Below are 24,376 nucleotides of genomic sequence, written 5' to 3'. Positions count from 1 at the left end.
GATAGAATATAACATTTAACTAGGAAATTTTCTGTAAGCAAGGAAAAATCCAGCAAAAAAATAAGCCTTATTTATGGCCCAATTCAGCATCCTGCACAGAGAAAAATCCTTAAAAATCTTTTCCTTTCCACCCTGGCAGAGAGCCCGTACCTTTGCTGGGGTGGAATTTACATGCAGACCCAAAATCTTCTTTCATGAAAATTATGACCTGCTTTTGCCTTTGTCTAGAGTCTTCAAGAGTCACTACACTGAGGCAGCCCGGCGCCAGCTCACGCCTGTAATCCTAGCTATTCAGGAGGCTGAGATCTGAGGATGTGGTTCAAAGCCAGCCCAGGCAGGAAAAGTCCATGAGACTCTTATCTCCAATAAACCACTCAGAAAACTGGAAGTGGTGCTGTGGCTCAAGCAGTAGAGCACCAACTTTGAGCTGAAGAGCTGAGGCCCAGAGTTCAAGCCCCATGACTGACAAAAAGAAAAAGAAAAAAGAAAAAGAATAACTACACTGAGTAGTAACTGCACATGGAGTTATTTCCAGAGGTGGTGCAGCACAATGACTTATCGGCTTAAATGAATACTTAAATACTTAAATGAATACCCTTGGATCAGGCTGGAAATTATTTTTGGAGTCATATTATTCTGTTAACATTTTCTAGTGATGCTAAACAACAGTATAAAATAAAAGCTACCAAGCCATTGATTTTCTTAGGAATGAACAGCAGATATTATGAGTTAGCATCCTAACTAAAAGGCCCATTGTTATTTAGAACCAGTATTCAGACTTTCCATTTTCCATGCTCCTGGATGTTCTTAAATTTCAGAGCAGAAGATCAACTCCATTCCATCTGAAAACATTTAAGCAGTGCTGGTCATCCACAGAGATTCCTCCAGAATGTTCCCATCAGACCTGGTGGTGGCTAATCTATGCATCTATAAGAAAAGTTCATAGTCTTTATATTATGACCTTAGTGAAAAGCTTGCAAGAATCTCCCACTATAGAACAAAAAGCACTGTGGGCTTTTGTTTTACAACTTCCCTAGTAGATATTTTGTACTATTGAAAATCATATTTTAGAAACTCTCAAGGAATGTTCTATTTTGTACTAAAAGACATTACAGATGCATCCTAATGCATCTAGTGGAAGTGAATAGTTTACCTGTAGCAGGCAGGAAATTATGAGGTGAATGAGGTACGTTGCCTCTCACGCTGGTTCTCCCCAGCATACAAACTCCTCTTAAGAGTGTGGCCAATAGCCAGAGCTGAGAAATTTTGGAGATACGAAGGATGCTCACACTGTGATACATACAAGTGGCACTGAGACATATAACATACAAAAATTCAATGATTTTTTTAAACCAACATTTCCTATCAGCTATGAGAGTTATAAAATGCAAACAGTTCTTTTTGTTTGGTAGTGGTGTTCTGGCAGACTTTTCACCAAGATCAAAGCAAAAAAGTAAAATGGTAAACTCCATCTCATTGATGTGTAGATGGGTCACCAGTAACATGAGCTGTGGACCCTCTAGATACGTCTGAGTATCTTTTTTATTTTATTTGTGCCACTCTTGGGACTTAAACTCAGGGCCTGGGTGCTGTCCTGCGCTTTTATGCTTTGTTGTAGTCAACTGGGGATAAGTGTCTGTCTCACAGACTTTCCTGACTCTGTTGGCTTTGAACTGCAATTCTCCATCCAACCGAGTGGTGTTTTGTTTTGTGTTGTTTAAAACCAATGACCTTTGGATAATAGGAGTCTAGGCAATTATAGTACAATTTCCAACAGGCATTACTTTACAAATGTAAAGTAGTGAATAAACTTTAAGACTATGCATGGGAAAAAATTTTTTGGGTGGGCATGTGTGCCAGTCATAGGGCTTGAACTCAGGGCCTGTGCACTGTCCTTGAGCTTTTGTGCTCCAGGCTGGCATTCTACATTTGAACCCCAGCTCTACTTCCGGCATTTTTTGGTAGGTAATGGAGATAAGAGTGTTACAAGCTTTCCTGTCTGTGCTGGCTTCAACCCTGAATCCTCAGATCTCAGCCTCCTGAGTAGCTAGGATCACAGGTGTCAGCAGCCAGTGCCCAGCAAGGCTACATTTTTTTTTCCACATAAAAATTCCTCAAACATTTTCCATTGAGTTTATTGGAACCTGGATATCAAGATGTACCTTAATCTCATAATATTCTGAACATTTCCTAAATCTATGCAAATCACACTAGAGATTCTGTTTTGGTATTGTAGAGGAAATCATAAGTTAAAATATCATGTTATATGGTAACAAGTACTAAATGTCTTAACCATACCCAATTTCTATTGAAAGAACATAAAGTGTCCACATCAAAATTTAATGATTTATTTTGTATATTCTATTAGTTTTACTCATCAATCATGTATTTCCAATACCATCAAAAAGAAATTGTTTCTACTTGTCATAAAATACCATGAGAGAAACATTTTATTAGCTATAAAATACTAGAGTGTTCTGATCCATTTTTAATAATCCATTGCAAGTAGCATGACTGAAACATTACCAATACTGCAGACAAATTAATTAAAAACTAATTACACCCATTATGAACACTAAGAATAAGCTATCTATTCATCACAAAAAAAGATGATAAAATAAGACTTTGTGTAACAAAAGGTATTTTCCTTTTGGAAAAATATTTATCTATGAACTCTTCATCAATTTATAGAGCTAATAGTCTTTATTTACTATATTAGAACAAATGAAAATAGAAACTCAAAATAACCTCACAAATGTCAACTACAATCAAAGTTAAAGTGCACCTTATCAAAATGAGTAATTGTACAACACAGTGTTCATAAATATGTAGACATTTATTGTACAACACAGTGTTCATAAATATGTGGACATTTGGTAAAATTCTCTGGCTCAGTTAAGAATTGAAAACATATTTGTTATTTTGGCATGTTGCACTGGTCTGATTCACTCCTTTTTTATCTTTTTTTTTAATGAAGATACAAGATACGCAGAAAATTTATACACAAGATTTTTTTTTCTGTTGGTCAATGTGTTCAGTAGATGCAGGGAAAACATGTCATCAAGAGTCATCATCATATAAGGAAGTGATATCAAAATGCTAAGACTTAATACCCATTTCTATGAGAAATGATAGAGTTATGCATTCTCTGTCTCATATAAGCTACATCTTTCCTTGTAAGCATTAAGTCTTGGCCTTCCTGATGGAATTGAGTAGGTCTGATTATTCTTATTTACTAACCTGGGTCAAAGCCACCACCTCCATACATAGAACCTTCCCTTCCTGTGGTAGGTTTTAGGGCAGAAAGCATGATCAACCTTCAGATGGTCTCATGCTGATGAATCACAATCAAGGGAACAGTTTTCCTTCCTCATTGTGTTCCCTCTACCCACAAGTTTCTTTACTTGGTAAACATTTATTTAATTCTGAAATTATGCTTTCTTTGACATAATTCTGCTGATGGTCCTGCCAGCATTTTCTTTTCCTTTGTCAGTCGTGGGACTTGAACTCTGGGCATGAGCACTCCAGGATTTTCTTTTAACCATCATGGAGAACCCTTATTGTATCAGAGACACATCTATTTCCTCTTACCAAAGGCAGTCATCTTTATACTCTTCACACGAACCTGGTACAAGACCTGGTATAAAACAGTTGTACAGCTGGGCGCCGGTGGCTCACGCCTGTAATCCTAGCTACTCAGGAGGCTGAGATCTGAGGATCACGGTTCAAAGCCAGCCCAGGAAGGAAAGTCTGTGAGACTTTTATCTCCAATAAACCACTAGAAAACTGGAAGTGGTGCTGTGGCTCAAGCAGTAGAGAGCTCGCCTTGAGCTGAAGAGCACAGGAACAGTGCCCAGGCCCAGAGTTCAAGCCCCACAACCGCCAAACAAAACAAAACAAAACAAAAAAAAAACACAAAAAAGTTTTACAATACTTTAGAAAAAAAAAAGCCAGGTGCTGGTAAGTCAGGTTGGTAAACATAGCTACTTGAGAGGCTGAGATTGGCAGGCTCAAATTCAAGGCCAACATGAAAATACACATGAGATCCCATCTCAACCAATAACCCAGTGTGGTGGTACACAACTATCATCCTAGCTATGATGGGAAACATAAAATAGGTGGATAATGGTGAGGGAAAGCAAGACCTCATCTGAAAAATAACCAATGCAAAAAAAAAAAAAAAAAGGGCTGGAAACATGAATCAGCAATGCAGTGCTGGCCTAGCAAGAACAAGGCCTTGAATTCAAATCCCAGTACAACTCAAATCCCCTCCTCCCCAATTTATTTAAGCTTTAAATTGAGTAAGTGTCCCATAGGCCAGATAACAGGTAAGAAAAGCTAACTATTGTAACTCTTCATGATCCTGTCAGTGGGGAGAACAAAAAAAAAAGTCACAAAGCTGAACAGAAAGTTAATAAAAATGATAAAGAGGGATTAAAATGATAGCTAACAAGATGGAAAGAAGTGGCTGAAACCTAACTAATACACCGCGGCTAATCAGAAACAAACCGTGACACAGGCAGAGAATTTCATCCCTGAATGATTAAAGATTTCTTGCTCAACTACATCAATTTCTGGTATGTACTTTCTTATAGGACAGAAAGTAAAACAGGGAGGATCTGATTCATAAAGAGAAGGTGTGAGAGAAAGAAACGCAGCACACAGGAATGATTCGGCTGTTGGTTTTACAAAAGGTTTCCAGCATACTCTACCCTTACTGACAGTCTGGTGAGGACTGTTATAAATAGGAAGTGTTCATCAGGTCCCTATCTCATACTTCACACCAAATGCTAGGCCAAGAGTTCTCACAAATTATCTCATTTTGCTTGCCCGAGTTAGATACTGTGGTTCCCATTTTTCTGAGAAGGAAATGGAAGCTTGGGAACGACTTTGGGAGGTTGGAAAGTTTAGCAGAAGAACTTTTACCAACCCAAGTTCTGGAGCTGTGCTATCATAAATATTCTGTAAGTAGCTTTTGGAAATCTCTGTAACTCACCTACTTCCTGCATCACATTAAAAACTCATTCCCATGTGAAGACGCTTTAAGCTAGCTCACATTTGCTAAATTGTAATTTGAGGATTCCTTTCACATGAAGTTGGAGAATCTGGTTGTATTCTCTGGGCATCTGATGGAAACCGCGTTTGGGTAATGTGTTGTCATAGTAGTGGTGGCTGACAGGTGTGTCTTCTAGAGTTTTCGAGAAGGGCCAGAAGCCATAGAGCTTCACGTTGGCACATAGTTCCACTGCCACACTTGTGATCATCAAGCCGGTCGACAAGCGGTATGCAGTCACCCCTTTAGTTCTCCAGAAAAGAGCAAGGTGTTTCAGGTACTTGGGATGGAAAAAGAGAACCTTTTGTCTTGCTTTAGATTCTTTGAGCGTGTAGTATACTTTAAAAGAGGTGCCAGTGTTGGCCCGGAAGGAAAATGCTGGAAGAAGAAGGAATGCATCTCCGTAGGTGGCAATGTCCTCCAAAAATACTGCCTTCTTCTCCTTCAAGTTCCCATATCTGGCCAATTAAAAAGAAAAAGAATCAAAACAATTATGAAATAATAAAGTGAACAGCTCTGATAACATGAAATGGAATCCAATGGAACAATTTTATATATCCTATTTATAAAAGAGAGAATCAGGTAAGTGGAGAGAGTAAACGGGAGTGGGAGAGATGGGAGAAAATGATGGAAGAAATGGCATTGATACATTGTACTCGTCTGGGCACTGGTGGCTTATGCCTGTAATTCTAACTATTCAGAAGGCTGAGATCTGAAGATCATGGTTTGAAGGCAGTCCAGGCAGCCAAGTCCATGAGACCCTTTTCTTCAATTAACTACCAAAAAAGCTGGAAGTAGAGCTACTGTGGCTCAAGTGGCAGAGCACTAGCCTTGAGAAAAATGCTCAAGGGCAGTAGTCAGGCCCTGAGTTCAAGCACCAGGACTGGCATACAGACACCTAAAAAGGATACATTTTACTCATAAACTGACTTGTTGAATTAAAACTCCTTTGTACAAGTACTTAAATAATAAAAATTTAAAAAATTATAAATAAATAAGAAAGCCCACAGAGTCAGAAAAATTCAGTCAAGTTTCTTTCAGAAAATCTAAAATATGTAACATGCAAATATGGTTAGCTGCTGTTAAATTTTTCCTTTATGAAATTGTGCTATCACTATATGATTTGCATGATAGTAAGTTCCTGGAAGCACAGTTGTATTTGGAAAGCAAGCACTCCCAAAGAAGGTAGGTACAACATGCTTTTTTCTCTCAAGAGATTTTAGAACTATTGGGAGGGTCCTATTCTATTAATGACCATTATCAGGCACTTTTTATTGGTGAAATTATTACTTGAACTTGGGGGCCTTGTGCTTGCTAATCAAATGCTGTACCATTTGAGCCACACCTTGAACTCTTTTTGTTTTCACTGTTTTTTTTATGTAGGGTCTCACTTTTTACCAGGCTTGCCTGGACTAACATTCTCCTAGTTACTCTTCCGGCATAGCTGGGGGCCATTGCCTCCAACGTTTTATTTATTCAGAGAATATCATGATTTTTTTTGCCTGAGCTAGCTCCCAACTATCAATTCTCCCAGTCTCTGCCTCCCAAGTACCTAAGATTACAAGCATGAGCTATCATGCTTGGCCTTATTTTTTTTTTTTTTTTGATGAAAATAGTACAATAAAACTATGTGTGGGATTTTAAAAAAATGAACCAATTCACATTTTGTAGTAATTACATTGTAGAAATGGACATGGAAATTATCCAACATAAGGACTGTATTTTACCAAGTTGTCCTAGGGCTCGCACTGAACTGTCTAGAAGTGTTCCCACCCCCCCCAAAAAAAACACTACCAAGATAAAAGAGAAATGTAAAAACTCTGAAAGAAAATGAAACTAACTTCACTATTATTAAAGATGGAGAGATAAATACATTCTCATTTAGAAACATGGAGCTCATGACACTGTAAGTACAACGGAGTCACAACTCTGATGAACCACAATCCTGTTGGCATGCCAGAAGATGCAAATATATTCTTTTGTGTTTTTCCATAAAGCCATTTTGCAAGTCAGCCTCAGAAACAAAATGAGTCCTTGGTGAGAGAAAAATATGCAACAATGGAAAAGAGTTTTTTTCTAGCTATGAAACTCAGAGGACTTACTTCAGTGTAATGATACTGGGGTTCACAGTCACAAGATTGGTTTTGCTGCCCACATCTTTACTAATGTTTCCTGTGGTTGGAGGCAGGTTGCACCTGAAATGTGGAAGGGAAGGTATTGAAATGCAAAGAACAAGTGGACCTACATGCACATGCACGCGCGCGCGCACACACACACACACACACACGTGTGCGTGCACGCACATCAGATGGCAGTGCATCACGAAATCCTTGGAATCCAAGTGGTTTCACTTAAAACTACTTTGACAAGTTCTGAACCCCTCGCTGACATTTCAACATTATCGAAAGTGTACAAACTTGGTAAATGCTTTCAAATATCAAGATCAGAAATGACAATGATAAGTGACTTTTGTAAGTATCCAAACCAGAAATGACAATCATACCTTGCCTAGTTTTTGAAGTTTCCAGTCCTTTTATTCAGATGGCTATTTATATTGGTTGTATTGGTTTTTATTGATTCTATTCAGTCATCTACCAGCCATTTAAATATGAAAAAAAATTGAGGCATTGCAAGTAATTGAATAGCATCTGCCAGATGCAGGAACTGCAGAGTTGCATGAAAACCTCCCCGTTCCCACAAGGAGAGCTTTGCCACAAGTTATAGTATTAATAAATAAAACCCTAATATTTTTATAGTGATGTTTTGATCCTTTCGATCTTTTTGTCCTTTGAGAACTAATTTGTTTTTATGTAGGAAAACAAATTAAGCATTCTAATTTGGGTATATTCCAATGACACAAAAAAGGGAGCGGTGGTTATGACTCTCTAAATATATTTCCAGCTCAGAACATGGAGTGTTTCATAAGGGAAGCTGTTCAGAGATACCATCTTTAATACAACTGGACTAAAATATTCCATTCTATGCTCCATGACATATGAATAAATGAACCATTTATTTCCTTTTATATAAAAGATATCTCACAAAATAAATATTCTGTATAGATTGGGGGACCACAGAATAACCTCAGAGGCCCTCTTGTGACAAATCATAGTGTTGTCTTCTTTTACAAAATCAAGAGATTTCCAACACAGCATTACAGAAGACCTCTTGGGGAAGCATGGGTATGTGTATTTATGAATACACATTGCATATAAATGTGTGACTTGGGTATATTCATCACATATGCATAACTATGATATTAATGTGTGTTGACATAGAACACATACATGCATACAATATGTGGAATATGAATATAAGGTTATATAAAATATGTACACACAGTAGTATAAGTACAGTACCAGTTTAGTTAATGATGACTTTTGTTAGTTCATAGCTATGACTATTTGCAAAAAAACTCCAAGTAATTCCATTGTTTATAAATTATCAGCATGCTTATAAATTATCATCATGTTTATAAATTATCAGACAATATAAGCACCACCTTAAAAAAATTAAGCAACTTTGGATGAGTGAGAATGTTAACATTGATCAAGATGCATTGTATTCATAAACTGCTGTACAACTACTTAAAGATAATAAAAATATATTTTAAAAATTAAACAACTTTGCATAACACCACCACAGCTAGCCCTCATTTTGCCTTTTGGTCTGATCAGCCAACTTGATAGAGAATTCTATGTGCAAAAATTTCTGACTTCAGCAAAAGGAGAACCTGGAAACACAGGCATTTATTTTGGAGCTATAAATCAAACGGGTGTTGAGAGTTTTGTTTTGGACTTTGAAATCTAAATGTGTATCCCTGACACTTGGTATAACGTACAGTAAAATGAATGTTTAGGCTTCACGCTTAGCATGTTTGTGGAATTTTAAGTCTAAAAAGTCCACTGCAAGCCAGAAGTTGACGGCCCACGTCACTAGTCCTAGCTGCTCAGGAGGCTGAGATCTGAGAAGAGCAGTTCAAAGTTAACCCAGGCTAGAACGTCTGTAAGACTCTTTTTTGTTGTTAGTCATAGGGCTTGAACTCTGGGCCAGGGTGCTGTCCCTGAGTTCTTCAGCTCAAGGCTAGCACTCTACCACTTGAGCCACAGCACCACTTCTGGTTTTCTGGTGATTAACTGGAGATAAGAGTCTCACGGACTTTCCTGCCCAGGCTGGCTTTGAACCAGGATCCTCAGATCTCAGCCTCTCGAGTAGCTAGGATTACAAGTGTGAGCCACTGGTGTCCAGCTTGTGAGAATCTCACCTCCAATTAGCTACCAAAAGAGCCACAAGTGGAATTGTGGCTTAACTGGCTGAGTGTTTCTTTGAGCACAAAAGCTCAGGGATAGCGCATAGGCCTTGAGTTTAAGTCCCAGAACCAACACACCCACACACATAAGTCTATTGCATGAACAACTATTTATCTTCATTATGACTTTTTTCACATTGAAAATTTGAACAAAATGGTCAGATCATTCAGACATTCAGATCCTGACTACTGAAATGTCAGCCTTGAGGAACACATTCAGTAATCAGGCTGTCAGACTGATTTAAATAAATATGAGATTTACATATGAGATGGAAGTGTGGGGGGAACTAATTATTGAACACTTAGTTATTGTGACTTTGTGTTCAATTTGTAGAAAGACTAGCAATAAATCAATAGAGATCTAAAGGTCTCTGATGTATGAAATCAATGCTCTTAGAACAGAAAGAGGCAAATTTCCACACACTCTTTAAAGAGGTGCATTTCAACTGAAATCCATCCTCAGAGGGATGAATCACCTCTGTGGTATTCTCAAGGTGGAGATGCTTTACAGTCTGGCTTATTAGCATGGTCATACACAGAAACCAGCTAGCTAGTGTTGAGATGAAAATATTTTTTTATTGTGAAAATACTGTACAGAGGGGTTACAATTACATGGGCAAGATAATGAGTACATTTCTTATCAAGCATTGTAGCCTCCTCCTTTGTTTCCCCTTCCCATCCTCCCCCCCCCCCTACCCAACCCTTCCCCCCCCCCCACCAAAGCTGTAAAGTTTGTTTTCAATATAACAACTTGTATATCTCATTGTTGCAATGGGTCCACCTGTATCCCTATTTAAACGATTTGTTTTCCCCTTCCCCTCCACAAATTATACCGACATCAAATACAGTGAAAGCAGGGGTTATACTGTGGGGGAGGGACATACAAAGCAACAAAGAAATAATCTTATAAATGTGTCAGAAACAATCGCATGAAAGGAAAAAAAAATTTGAATACATATCTTAGGGTTCATTTCCCTAACATCACCTTATTTGACCTTTTCTGCTTGACTCAGACATATACTAGATATTGCAAATAAGGGAAATCATGGGACCTATGTTTCTTTGGGTCTGGCTTACTTCAGTTAATATAAATTTTTCCAAGCCTTTCCATTTCCTAGCAAATGGGGCAATGTCATTCTTTCTGATGGAGGCATAGAATTCCATTGTGTATATATACCACATTTTCTTGATCCATTCATCTACTGAGGGTCATCTGGAATGGTTCCAGATCTTAGCTATAGTAAATAATGCTTCAATAAACATAGATGTGCTCATAGCTTTAGTGTGGTCTTGTTTGTGAACATTTGGGTAAATGCCCAAAAGAGATGAAAATATTTTAAAGGACCAGAATTTAGAAGCTTTGCTATTATAAAAAAAACACCACCAAATTGTAAAAACAAAACAATGAGGTTTCTCTTCCTTTCTTTTCTTTGCTGGTACTGAGCTTGACTTCAGAGCGGTGTACTTACTCAGCTTGCTTACACACAGATGGCACTCTACCACTTGAACCATGGCTCCAGCTCATCTTTTTGCTGGTCAGTTGCAGGTGCAAACTGGCAAACTTTTCTCTTCAGACTGGCCCTGAACTATGATCCTTTGTATTTCAGTCTCCAGAATAGCTAGAATTACAGGCAGGAGTCACCAGTACTCAGTAAGATGTTGCATATAACATTTCCCCTATCATTACTGGAGGACAAAACTACCTTGAAATGCTCTGATTTACAAAAAATAAGTCTTCACGGTCAAACACATCCAAGGTCAAGCATCTCTTCCTTCCTGGAGTCCTTCCAAGGGAGCTATAGTCTCCATTCACATACTGAATGATCTGATCAGTTTTTGTGTGAAACCTTCCAGTATGATTTTACCCAGGTCCCTGCCAACTGGATTAAATGAAGATTATTTTTATCTTTGAGTACAAATATTCTGAAAAGCTCACGAACCTCTTCAGAGAAATGCGCCTCAATAATTTGCAGGCTTTCACCACACAAGTCAAAACTCGAGACTGGCACAGAGTACGTTTACATTAACCCCTTTAATTACCCAATGCATTGTTGGTTTGAAAAAAAAAATAAAACACAACACTAGGACAAGTCTTACCTAAAAACGAAGTCAGATTTGTCTATTTCAGCTCCACATAGAGACTTGTTCAGAATTCCCCCATTTCCAACCACGGCACAGTGATTATAGGGGTACTCCACAAAGGGCTGTGACTAGCAGGGGAAAGGCAGAAACAGACATGACTGGCTTAGGAACAGACTTCTGGCTTAGGAACCACAAACACTAGCAGCTCAATGCCAGAAACTTCACTTTCCAGCCATGCTAAGGAGATGACAAATAATAGAGAAACAGAAACAGTACTTTAAAACACACACACACACACACACACACACACACACACACACACACACACACAGCATGCTGATCAACTTAATATAACTGATTATAAAATATCCATTTTATTCCTCTTGAGAGAAATAGACGTCATATAATACACAACAAAATGTAAAATTGCAAACCATATTTGTGTAAAAAATGTAATGCATCTTATGTTATGTAACTAAGTAATAAAATGAGAATGGCAAAAAAATCTCATATTGTGCAGTTCCAACAAATAGGACAATTTTTAGCAGTAAAAGAAAGTGGAGAGAGAAAGAGGGGAAGAGAGAGAGGGAAAGGAAGAGGGAGGGAGGAAAGCAGGGAGAGAGAGGAAGGGATGGAAGGAAGGAAGGAAGGGGGAGAGAGGGAGAGAGGACAGAAGAATTTGAAAGTAGCATTAAGTCTTTTATACCAAGGCACAAAAATTTGCAATTCAGCAAGTATCCCATGCTTTTGAAATAGTTAGACTTTCAGGCTCAGTTAATAGCGTTAGATTTACACTTGCCATCTCTGCAAATGCCCGGCTAGGCTGCTTCCGAGAAGGCTACCTACTCTGGAATAACATATTTCAAATTAATTTCTGAGGTCTGAATATATTTTAGGTCCTCCTGAGACCCACCTTTCTCACTCAAAATGCTACCTACTTTCCCCCAGTCCTCCACATTCTGAAATGTAACGTTTCTACTCAACAGTGCCTAATTCCTTTCCTAATCACTTTCCTTATAGCAACGTGTCCTTGGACCTGCAGAAACGGTGTGAGCTCCTGGCCCACGGTGACCCTGTCCTGATTCATTTATTTTGGTCTCTACAAGTAGAAATCAAGTCCGCAAGGAAGGAGAGGGTGGTTCTTGGATTGTTCAATTCATCTTTCAGTCCCTATCTAGCATAATGCAATTCACACAGTTGAGTTTTTGACAATGACTTTTTGGCCTAGCGGATCCCTTGTACCACCTCAGCGGTGCACCGGTGTTGATTCATCCAAGATTGCAGAGCTCACTGGGCGATCTTCAGGAAGTCTGTGAGCTAGTGGTTGACTTGTTGGTAACATGGACTGCTCATGCTGATGGCTTTTAAATCACTAAAAACTGCCAAGGCAATGCAGCGGTCGTACTCACTGGACACTATGATGAACATGAACTACACAACTTGTGGGTGGGGATGGGAGGGAAAAACTGGGCGAGAACCAGGGAGAGGGTGTCACTGTTCAAAAAGAAAAGTCCTTATTACCTGACTTAGGGAACTGTAACCCCTCTGTCCATCACCTTTATAATAATAATTTTTAAAACTGCAAAAGCTACAAAATCAGGGCACCCTCCTCCCCAATGGTAGTGGATCAGTACCACAGCCAACAGCTCAGGGAAGGAAGATGCGATTCTGAGCAGCCCCAAGGACCAGCAAACCCTTTAGCTGCCCTGCCTTCTCTAGGAAATATCCAACAAGCAAAGAGTCCTTGACTCCAGCACTTCCGTTTGTTTTGTTGCCTTTAACTTTTTTCTTTTTGGGTCCAGTCGTGGGGCCTGAACTCTGGGCCTGGGCGCTGTCCCTCAGCTCTTCAGCTCAAGGCTAGCGATCTACCACTTGAGCCACAGCGCCGCTTTCAGCTTTTTTCTTTTTGCTTATGTGGTGCTGAGGAATGGAACCCAGGGCCTCAGACATGCAAGGCAAACGCTCTACCACTGAGCCACCTTCCTAGCCCCTAACTTTTCTAGTACCCTGTTATTTATATCATACTTATTGTGTGAGCCATGCTGTTCTAAGTGCAGAACTTAGTATCATATTTAATCCACACCCTCACTTTAGGAGAAATTTTACAGATGGGGAAAATGGAGGTACAAATCAAAGCAACAAGCTCCAAAGAGGCAGAGCTGGGATATAAACCCAGCCAGTTGGTTCTAGAGAACCTCCGCTTCATCACCACACCACACACAGTTTCCTTCTCATCAGTGGACTGAAATGCTCACTTAATTGTGTGCCTCCTTTTCTCATCTGGCAGAGCAAATGGTTCCCAGACACCCCAGGCTTCAACTTACCAGCGACATTCTAGCTCAGGATACCTTCCAATAGTGTTTACCCCCAGGTACCACACTAAATTCCGAAGTTTATAGATTGGGCAGAATGCATATGCTCTTTATGGTACAGTAGGGAAAGACTACTGAGGGAACTCTAGCTCAAATTAAGCAATGAAAATAATGAATTTTTTTTTCTGGTTTCTTGGTCAATGGGGAGGAAACATCCGTATGTGTTAGAGTCTTCTGTTCAGGAGGAGTGGAGATAAATTACAAACTTCAATGTTCCCTAAAAATAACTCTCTGAAGAAAATGCAAATTTGCACAGCTCCACTGGCTGCTCATTGCTTGCTGTGGCTGAAAATCAACTTTGCTGCTTTCCTTCCCAAGGAACTTGGCAAAGTTCTTGGAGAGGAGTTACTTTCCATTGTCTAATCAAAAGTCATTGTGAACTGGTGTAAAGGGGCTGTGTGTGAAGAATGGCAGAGGAGAATGAGTGGAAAGCAAGGTTGAAACAAGGTCAGCTCCACTCTGAACTGCATCCATGAAAGGTGCTGTGGCTCAGACCCCTCATCCCAGCTACTCAGAAGCCTGAGTTTGGGATGGTTGTAGGTAGAAAACAGCCAAGGCAGAAAGGCAAGGAGACTCCTTTTGACCAATAGCGTGGCATGGTGGCTGATGTGGGAAGTATGAATAGAAGCATGAGGAAGAGGAAAAAGTGAGATACTCTCATAAAATACTGACAACAAAAAAAATGGGAAGAGGCCTGAAGGTGTGGTTCAAGTGGTAGAGTACCTGCCTATCAAATACAAGGCCCTGAATTCAAACTCCAATACTATCAAAAAAGAAAAACAAAACCAGAAAGCAATGGTCATCTTTACAAGTACCAGTAGTTTTGAGGCAGAAAGCCCAGATGCTTCATGTCATTCAAAGACAAGTCAGAGGAGCCCAGGACTGGAAGTTTATCCTTTATGACATAAGGGACTTCTTTGTAGGCTGATACTGCATTCAAAATTGCCTTTTTTATATATACATTTTTATTGTAAAAATACTGTACAGAGGGGTTACAGTTAGATGAGCAAGGTAATGAGTACATTTCCTATCAAGCATTGTATCCTCCTCCTTTGTTTTTCCCCTACCCTCCCTTCCCTCCCACCTCCACAACTACACTCCCCTCTACCCCACCTAAATTGTAAAGTTCAGTTTTCAACATAGTGTCTTGTGCATCTCATTGTTACAATGGGTCAACCCATATCCCTGTTTAAGCATTTTGTTTTTTCCCTTCCCCTCCCCAAATTACAAAAGTATATATACAAGATGCAGGGCACCAACATCAACTACAGTGAAAACAGGGGTTGTACTGTGGGGGAGGAATATAAAAAGAAACAAAAAAACCATGTGGTACATTATAAATACATTAGAAACAATAGCAAGCAAGAAAAAACCACTTGTGTCCCTATCTTGGGGTTCATTTCGCTTAACATCATCTTATCTGGTCATATGTACCTTTTCTGCTTGTCCCAGACATATTGCCTTTCTAGGGACTGTTGAATGTAGCTCAGTTGTAGAGTGCTAGCCTAGCATGAGCAAGGTCCTACTTTCAATTCCCAACATGGCATAAACAAGGAATTGCCATTTTTATAGACTCACTATACATATTCTATACAACACACCAGAGTATAGTAGCGTTTAAATTATTCATTCATTATTGCCAGTTATAACTTAAAGCTAGAGAAAATTCACCCACCAGCCATCGTTACTCACCACTGGAAACATATGGAAAATGTTCTCTCTGATTGGGATTTGCTTTTTACTTTCCACCTCGTAAGTCATGTTAGTGCCCACTGGAGTGTTGTTCTGAGAAACCACGAAGTTTTGGATGGCATCACAACAGGAAGTGAGTGTTGCTCTGAAGCAGGTAAGAACATACGTGAGACAAGAATATGACCTAAGAAACCAAAAGCAGAGACTAGAACAGTTAAGACAAAAGATGGTTTTGACCTGTTGACATTCAAAAGGAAGATAAGTCATTCACAAGATGACAGCGTGTGTGTGGATATGGATGTGTGCATGCATGTGCACACATGTGCGTGCACACGCGTGTGCACTCACGCACCAATCCTGGCTTGAACTTAAAGCCTGAGTGCTATCTTTGAGCATTTGTGCTCAGCCCAGTGGGCTTTTTTTTTGTAATTAATTGGAAGTAAGAGTTTCACAGACTTTTCTGCCAGGGCTGGCCTTGAACCACAATCCTTCAATCTCAGCCTCCTGCTTAGCTAGGATAACAGGCTCAAGCCTGGTTTTTTTGGTTGTTGTTGGTCATGGAGCTGGAACTCTGGGCCTGGGCACTGTCCCTCAGCTCTTCAGGCACATGCTCTACCACTATGGCCACAGATCCACTTATGGTTTTATGAGAGGTTTATTGGAGATAAGAGTCTCATGGACTTTTCCTGCCCAGGCTGGCTTTGAACCACAATCCTCATATCTCAGCCTCCTGAGTAGCTAGGATTACAAGCATAAGCCACTGGCACCTGGCAGAAGACATTTTTTTTTTTTTTTTGGGTCCGGTCATGGGGCCTGAACTCTGGGCCTGGGCGCTGTCCCTCAGCTCTTCAGCTCAAGGCTAGCGCTCTACCACTTGAGCCACAGTGCCACTTCCGGCTTTTTTCTTTTTGCTTATGTGGTGTTGAGGAATTGAACCCAGGGCCTCATGCATGCGAGGCAAGCACTCTACCGCTGAGCCACCTTCCCAGCTCCGCAGAAGGCATTTTTATCTCGTTCAAGTCTCATTAATCTGGATGGAGAGCGAGGTGGAAGGTTCCAATGGCAGAGCATGTTAAATCCACTCAGTGCCCCTCTTACCAATTCAAAACACTCATTATCCCAACAGTTGTAAATTTCAGCATCACCTTGTAACCCTAGGGTTATCATAATCATAAAAATTGAAGGTGCACTATAGAAGTTCACGTTAACCTCAATAACATTTGCCATAGTTTCAGTTGGTCCAAGTCAATCAACATGCAAGAATATTTGTCTTGGTTCTTTCAAGAGAAAGAAACCATATTCTTACATGGTTTGATATAGTGCATTGATACAACTCATCTACTTCATTGCTAGTTATTATTGTTAATCTCTTGCTGTGCCTAACATAAACTGGACTCTATCATCAGTGTATATGTATAGGAAAAAATAGAATATATAAAGTTCAGTACCAGCTGTGGATTCAGGCATCCTCTGGGGATTTTCAGGCATTATCTCCTAAGGATAGGGGAGGACTACTTACAGGAATAATACAGAATTTAGGTTAAGAACAGCATTGTGGATCTGTCTGTCTGTCTGTCTATCTCTGTTTCTCTCTGCCTCTCATTCTCTTACCCTCTCTCATTCTCTGTCTTTCTCTGTCTCTCTCTCCATTTCTCTGTCTGTCTGTCTGTCTCTCTTTCTCTCTCTCTCTCCCTCTCTCAAACCTATGTTGCCCCGACTGGCCTGGAACTTCTGGGCTCAAACCACTATCCTGCTCAGTCTCCCAAGTAGCTAAAACTATTGGTGTGGACCAAGTCCACTTATTTCCTTGGTCTTCTTGAGCAACTTATTATTTTCTTTCTAATGATCATCATTGTCTATGTATTTTAGAGATGGAAAGACAGTATGTCACCAAGCCGATGATGAAAAGATGAACTTGATATCTTCAGATCCTGATCATCTTCTGGTCTTGATCATGGCAGCCTGTCAACTGAATTTTCTGCCAACTGAATTTCCTATGTCATCTCCTAAGTTAGATAGGGACACAACTTTCTGATTCGCTTTTTCTAGGCAGGACTGACAGCTCACTTTCAGGAAGCCACTATCAAAGATGGACTGTTATCCCATTTTTAAGGTTAAAAGTCATTAGGGGGGAAATAAGGCAAGACATAGAGTTGAGGAGACAGGGAAATTACATTATTTTAAACAAATATCAAAGGGGTCAGACTCAGGATTTCAAACCCAGAAGTAAACAAAATGCAGTATGTTCTCCTCTCACAATAATTCCCTTGAAAGAAAAGTTGTTTTTTTTTTTTTTTTAAATTTACCTTACAAAGGGGTTTCAATTCAGTCTGTCAATTTGAATGTATAGTGATCAATGTCAAGAGGTATGGGAGGGACTAAATCTGTCTTGTCCTTTATTTTTATTTTTGTTTTGGTTATCTTTAAGGAGTTGTATGAAGTTTATAAGTACAAAGCATCTTGATCAGTATCACCCAAAGTGATGAGAGAGTGTATTGTATTGGGAGAATCAAATTCTCCTCTGAAATGGTGTAAATCTGAGTAGTTTTCATAGGTAGGTAAAGACAGAAAAAATGGAAGGCATGTCTGCCCCAAAACATCCCGAAAGTTATTTGTGTTTTGGGTGGGCCTCAGCTGCTATATACACCCATAAGCAATGTCACGGTTGTGGGTTGCCAGACTGACATAATAACCCATGAATTCCTCCAGCACAGAAAGAATAAAGGCAGTACATAACACCTGCCATTTCAAGTCTTAAACTCCCATTTCCTGCCTACAAAGCATGGCATGTTTACCTCTACTTTTCAACTTCTCTTTACATTAACTCTCTTGTGCTGAAATAAATCATTGTTAAAAGTTTAAAGAGAGAATAATATTAAATCATGAGAGTAGTTATATAATGAATTCTTAGGAGACAAGTCCAATAAGAAGAAAAATCATCATGGTGTGTGTGTGTGTGTGTGTGTGTGTGTGTGTGTGTGTGTGTGTGTGTGTGTGTGTGTGTGTGTGTGTGTGTGTGTGTGTGTGTGTGTGTGTGTGTGTGTGTGTGTGTGTGCGCGCATGCCTTGGCTCTGGGAACTGAACCTAGGGTCTGGGTGCTATCTTTGTGCTTTATTTTGCACTCTTACCACTTTGAGTCACATCTCCACTTCCCACTTTTTTGGTGCTTAATTGGAGATTCAAGTCTCACAGACTTTCCTGTCTGGGCTGGCTTTGAACCACCATCCTTAAAACTCAACCTTCTGAGTAGCTAGGATTACAGGCACAAGACCCTGGTGCTTTGGCTTATATCGTGACTTTCAAATAAAGTGAATTTGAAATTGTCATTTCTTACAGAACATGAAGGAAAATAAGAATCGGTGTCATGCTACATTTCAAAATTATTTTAGAATGAAATTATTATTAGGATATGAATCCTGGAAGGTGCTTTCAAAAACCCTTAACCTCTAGCAAGTGAATGTCAAAATACACAGAATTTACACTTTGTTTATATAATTCTCCATAAATGAGGGTGTCAAAATGTCTCTTGATAATCACTCCAGTGTTCAATCAGCCTTAGAGTCCGGAGACTCTTCCATTTGCACAAATAAACTCTTGTTTCTTTGGATCACCTTATAGGAAACTTGTACATAACTGAAAACAGTGTTTAATTAACTGTTCAATCTTGGAAGAGTTTAGAGATAATGGCTTCTTAAGATTTCCCTAGTAGTAAAAGTAGTTCATTCTTTTCCTCATCTTGTTCCTCTTTAAACCTTTAACTTCTAAAAGATTATCTTTAAGTAGTTGTACAGAGGGGTTTCGATTCGCCATGCCAGTTGACAAGAACAATGTATCTTGATCAGTGTCACCCCTTCCATCATTCTTCCCCTTCTCCTGTCCCCACCCACCCCTGCAATTTTCCTAGTTCCATTTTCACATATATACATTTAGTAATGTGGCTGCATTTGACTATACTTCCTCCCTCCATTCATCTACCTCTCTTCTTCTTTTTTTTTTTTGTGTCCGGTCATGGGGCCTGAACTCTGGCTTGGGCGCTGTCCCTCAGCTCTTTAGCTCAAGGCTAGCGCTCTACCACTTAAGCCACAGTGCCACTTCCGGCTTTTTTTCTTTTTGCTTATGTGGTGCTGAGGAATCGAACCCAGGGCCTCTGGCATGCAAGGCAAGCGCTCTACCACGGAACCACCTTCCCAACCCCTCTATCTCTCTTCTTGACCCCCTACAATTTTGAGTTTCCTGGTATTCATTTTGTGAAGCTTTAAGTTAGTCGTTCAAAGCAGCTGCAGTGCATACACCATGCTTTAGTTAATATGTTTGCATATATATGCATATGACCGTATATTTCTTCAAATCCTGTCATCTTTTTTCATGTTACTTACAAAATATGTATGTGAGCTGGGGCCAACCGTCAGACAAGAGCTAGTGAATATTCAGTGAGAGCTGACTATGGTTAGACTCCTTGTAGCTTGTCCTTCCTGTGTTCACAGTTCTATTATCATTCCTTGGTTCTGAAGGGCATATTTTTATACATCTTTATACATATTTTTTACATATATTTATCCATATCCCTGACTTTGGTCCTTTTTGAGAAAATACAATGCTCTAATGTGTCATGTTCATTTTAAATTCAATATTCCTAATCCAATCATTCTCAGAGAATGAAAAAAATTAGTGCCTCAAAACTGGGACTTCAACAATGCTTCTTATCAGCTACCCCATTTCACAAGATGGTATATTCTTCTTAAATCAATTCTGCCAGTTGCTTATTCCTTGTCTTTTTTCTGCTTTAGAACCTACCATTTCTAAAAGATGGTTTGTGAAGGTTGACAGATCAAAATAATGGTGATGACATGGTGTTCAGTCCAACACATGGTACTAAGTAGCTTTTAATGACAATTTTAATTTGACAATAGTTATTGTGACACACTGTAATTCAGGGATCCTTTTTATTTATTGTAATTTTTTTCGTATGGCCCTTCTACCATGTCCTCCAGTCCTTCTGTAGTGCTTATTCAGGAATCCTTATGTGTTTTACCATTTTAAAAAGTCTGTCTTATCCAGCATTGTAACAAAATTTTCCCCTTAGTTTTGAGCTCCTGTTTGACTGGGATCCAATGGTCAAAGTACCCTAAACTCTTGTCATCACCACTTTCTCCACACTACCCATGCTCAAAATGGGGTTTCCTCTACCATAAACATAGAACCAAGATGTTGGAGGGTCTGGAATTCCAGATTTCAGAAGAGTTCGTAGGTTTCCCACAACTGCTTAACTATCAAGGAGTAGACTGGTCTCGAGAGAAGCCAGCCTTAATACTTTTAGCCTTGGATCTGAAAAAAAATGGTGTAAACTTATCTTTGCACCACAGATTGCCTAATTCAAAAAAAGGATACTTATTAGGTTTATGAAAACCCATATTTTTTCTTTTTCAACATAGGTGGTATTTCCTTTGTTTTTATTTTTTTGTTTTATTTATGTTTTCATTTGTTTAGAATCTCAGGTCAAAATATTCCTTCTGTTGCAAATGATTTCCATGAAATGTTAATGACTCCTTAAAGAAGACACTGGGTTGCTCGCTACTGGACAGCCTGAATGCTAACGACCCGCAAGCCCGAGCCCAGGGCTCACAGGCTTCTCTTCTATTCAATATTCTTAGAGATTCCTTAATGAGATGTGGGCCACTTAAGGTGACAGAAAGGCTGCAGGCTCCTTGTCGGTCTGAACAGAAAGCTCATTTTCCAGGATTCTTTCATGGACGATGATTCTAATGAGGGTCTTAGGAAAAGGAGTTTTTGAATATAAGAACCTGCAGAATGTAAAGGACTTATTTACTATTCAAACCTTTGCTAACAAAGCAGTCTCATTTTATTCCTTCATCCAAATCCACAACATACCTAGGCCAAGCAATATGCCAACTGCCTCTCTCCTGTTCATGCCCCTTCCTTGGATTTCCTTACCATTTACATTTGTAATAAGCAGGCATTTGTTTGATTCCTTTTATTTGTGCTTTTTCTCTGGCCCAATCATCATCAGACCAATCATCATCATGTAGTTAATCTCACTGTCTGCCAAATATTTTATGTAAATTATCACTTATCTAATAACCCTGCAAACTAGGTACAGTCAACATTCTTAACAGATAAGGACAAGAGCACTCAAACAGATGATACTATCCAAGCTAATAAGTCACTAAGGTCACCACATTCATTCATTCACTCATTCATATTACTTTTTTTGTGTCAGTCCTAAGGCTTGAATTCAGGGCTTGGGCACTGTCCCTAAGCATTTTTTTTGCTCAAGGCTAGCACTCTACCACTTGAGCCACAACTCCACTTCACTTCTGGGGTTTTAGTGGTTAATTGGAGAAAAGAGTTTCATGGGGTCTTTCCTGCCTGGGCTGGTTTTGAACTGCCATCTTTAGATCTCTGCCTCTTGCGTAGTAAGGCCTGCAAGTGTGAGCCACTGGAGCCTGGCATCATTCAGATTTCTTTAGCACCTATTAAGACTGGAGTACTATGAGAGGCACTATATGCCCTGGTCAACAAGATGATCACTGAGTACTGTACCTTTACAGGCGACATTAGGATGATGAATTGTAAGTCAGTAAATGGTGAAGCCAAGACTCCAACTCTTACTCTAAAACCTGCCTGCGGTGCACGTACTACATAGATGCATGTAGGCGAAGCTCCCACTGAAGGATCTAGGAGAGGTTAGCATGAACAAAATGTTCTGGACTGAATCACCATATCTTATTATCCAACAGATTTCTTTTTCTAGATTCCACAGTGCATAATTGGAAGTCCTTCTCAGATAATAAAGTAGGAAAGCTGTAGGTCTCAAAGGACTGTTCTACTACAGTCCATGCCACATTAGGCAGAGATGCCTGGGCTCAGCCTCTTTACCCTAGTGACTCTTCCCTAGATCTCCCACCCTAGTGACTCTGCAGACTTTGTGTGTCCTAAGTTGGTATAGGCAGCTGCCTACGCTGAGTAAGGATCAATGTGTGAAACAAATTAACACACATCTCCTGGACAGCCAGCAGGTGCTATTCATGACCCAAGGCCATGGAGATTACAACTTACAAATGACTAAATATAAATATGAACAAAATGTGGATGGGCCAGATTTCTAGGAGTGTAAAAGAGACAGACCCAAGAGGTGCCTGGCATCTTGATATCATTTTACTCTCCTATGGAATGAGGCCAGAGTAGCTCTGATAGGAGCACGTGGGAAGCTCTCTTGGAAGACTCCGTGAAGGTGGTGTTAGCACAGTGCCCACCCAGTACTTTGGAGACTCTTGATGAACACTTGTTTACTGAAAGGGTCTATGTAGGCTTAGAAGGAACACTTCAGCAAATAGAGGGTGGGCGCAGAGGGAGGAAGATTGTCTGGGAAGTGTCTGCCAGCTACTAGGAGAGAATCTTCTGAAAACTGGGTGACACAAAGCATGTGGGTGCAAAGGGGAGAGAGACAGGTGTGAGATATATTTACTAAGTGTGAAGAATGAAAATAAGGATGAACAAGAGCTTCTTGGGATAAGACCATAGCTGGGTGATAGGGTCTTCTTCAAAGCTCCAATGCATCCCATTGGAATCCATTCATTTCACAAATACTCATCTACAGTCACTCATCTTTCAGCCACCACACTGACTAGGCCTGGAATAAACCTATCCTTGCCCTGTCTTATCTTGAATACAGAGTTAAGATGAGAAGTAGAGGACCAGCTGTGGTGTTGCACACTTGTAACCCCAGCAACTTGGGGGAGGTGAATATAGGGAGGATCAGGACTGGAGGCCATTCCAAGCAAGAAATTATCGAGACCCCCAACTTAATCAAAAAGCTTGGCATGATGGCTCGTGCCTGTCCTCCAAGCTGCACAGAGAAGACCTAGAGAGGAGGATAAAAGTCTGAAGTCACCTCCAGGAGAAAAACCAGGAGATCCTCTAGGGAAAAGAGCAAACCACAGTAACAAAAGTTGAGTGAGAAGAGCTTCAGGGCAAAGCAATAAAGGTGACTAAGGTTTATTAGCTGTGGCCTAGAGGGAAAGGTCAGCCAAATGTGAAGGCTTTTTTTTTTTTCTAGAAAGAGTGACTGAGCCATAGGAAGAAAATCAATAGATGCTTGCACAAGCAAAGAACAATTTAATCTCTCCCCCAGAGAGCCATAGAACATATTATATTCATAAGGTTATCCATATCTGAAACGGTAATAGAAAGATATTTAATTAATGCAGAGTTTTTTTTCAATATTGGTTTTTAAAATTTTCAGTTGTGCTAATTGCAGGAGATAGGTAGAAAACTTAAGGAGAAAGAACAAATGGAAAGGATAATAAACTCAGGGAATGTGGCAAAAGGAGGTGGAAAATAGCTTGAGACAGAGAAGCCAAATAAAAGAAAGAAGTGGGAAGAAATCCTTGAGAAAAGTAGAAGAGAGTAAGAGAGAAGGTAAACTTTGGTCAGGTGCAGAGACCAGGCGCAGAGATACGTGCAGCTTTTAGAGAGAAATGCAAACCTGCACATTATTACTTCAAACCAAGCAGGGCAAAGACAGCAAAAAGAGACACATGCCAGAAGTCCAGTCAAGAATAATATAAAAAGAAGAAACATATATCACTATGCTTATAATAGTATATGCCTGTAATCCCAGCTCCTAAGGAGATGGGTAGGAAGACAGTAGTTCGAACCTGACTTAGGCAAAGTTAGCAGGAGACACTATCTGAAAAGCAAACTAAGAGGACTAAGGCTGTGGCCCAATCGATTGGACACTTGCCTGAATAACACCCCCATTAACAACCCAACTTCCAAGAAAAATAAACAGAAGAGCCTCAGATGTTAAGTTTAAGCCTCCTGTATACAGATACATAAATAATGGTA

At 39.8% G+C, this 24,376-nt stretch overlaps 1 protein-coding gene across 2 annotated transcripts in view; it reads right to left on the bottom strand.

Annotated features, from left to right (window-relative positions):
• Positions 1–859: 859 nt before the first annotated feature.
• The window catches only part of St8sia6 (ST8 alpha-N-acetyl-neuraminide alpha-2,8-sialyltransferase 6), a 112,888-nt gene continuing 89,371 nt past the window's right edge, over positions 860–24,376 (bottom strand). The window contains exons 5-9 of one of the 2 annotated variants that reach the window (XM_042686088.1): positions 15,509–15,653; positions 11,460–11,572; positions 7,156–7,248; positions 4,997–5,511; positions 860–927 (exon numbers count right to left, since the gene is read on the bottom strand). In XM_042686088.1, coding sequence (XP_042542022.1) covers positions 5,043–5,511; positions 7,156–7,248; positions 11,460–11,572; positions 15,509–15,653 — 820 coding nt within the window. In that variant the 3' untranslated portion in view covers positions 860–927; positions 4,997–5,042. Of the gene's footprint in view, positions 928–4,218; positions 5,512–7,155; positions 7,249–11,459; positions 11,573–15,508; positions 15,654–24,376 lie in introns of those variants that run through there. The other variant, XM_042686087.1, reaches the window with a different exon arrangement.

This window comes from Dipodomys spectabilis, unplaced genomic scaffold (assembly GCF_019054845.1).
Source record: "Dipodomys spectabilis isolate Male_0828 unplaced genomic scaffold, ASM1905484v1 ptg000096l, whole genome shotgun sequence".
NCBI lineage: Eukaryota > Metazoa > Chordata > Mammalia > Rodentia > Heteromyidae > Dipodomys > Dipodomys spectabilis.
The sequence above is the reverse complement of the archived record's forward strand: the minus strand, read 5'-3'. Positions and strand labels throughout refer to the sequence as shown.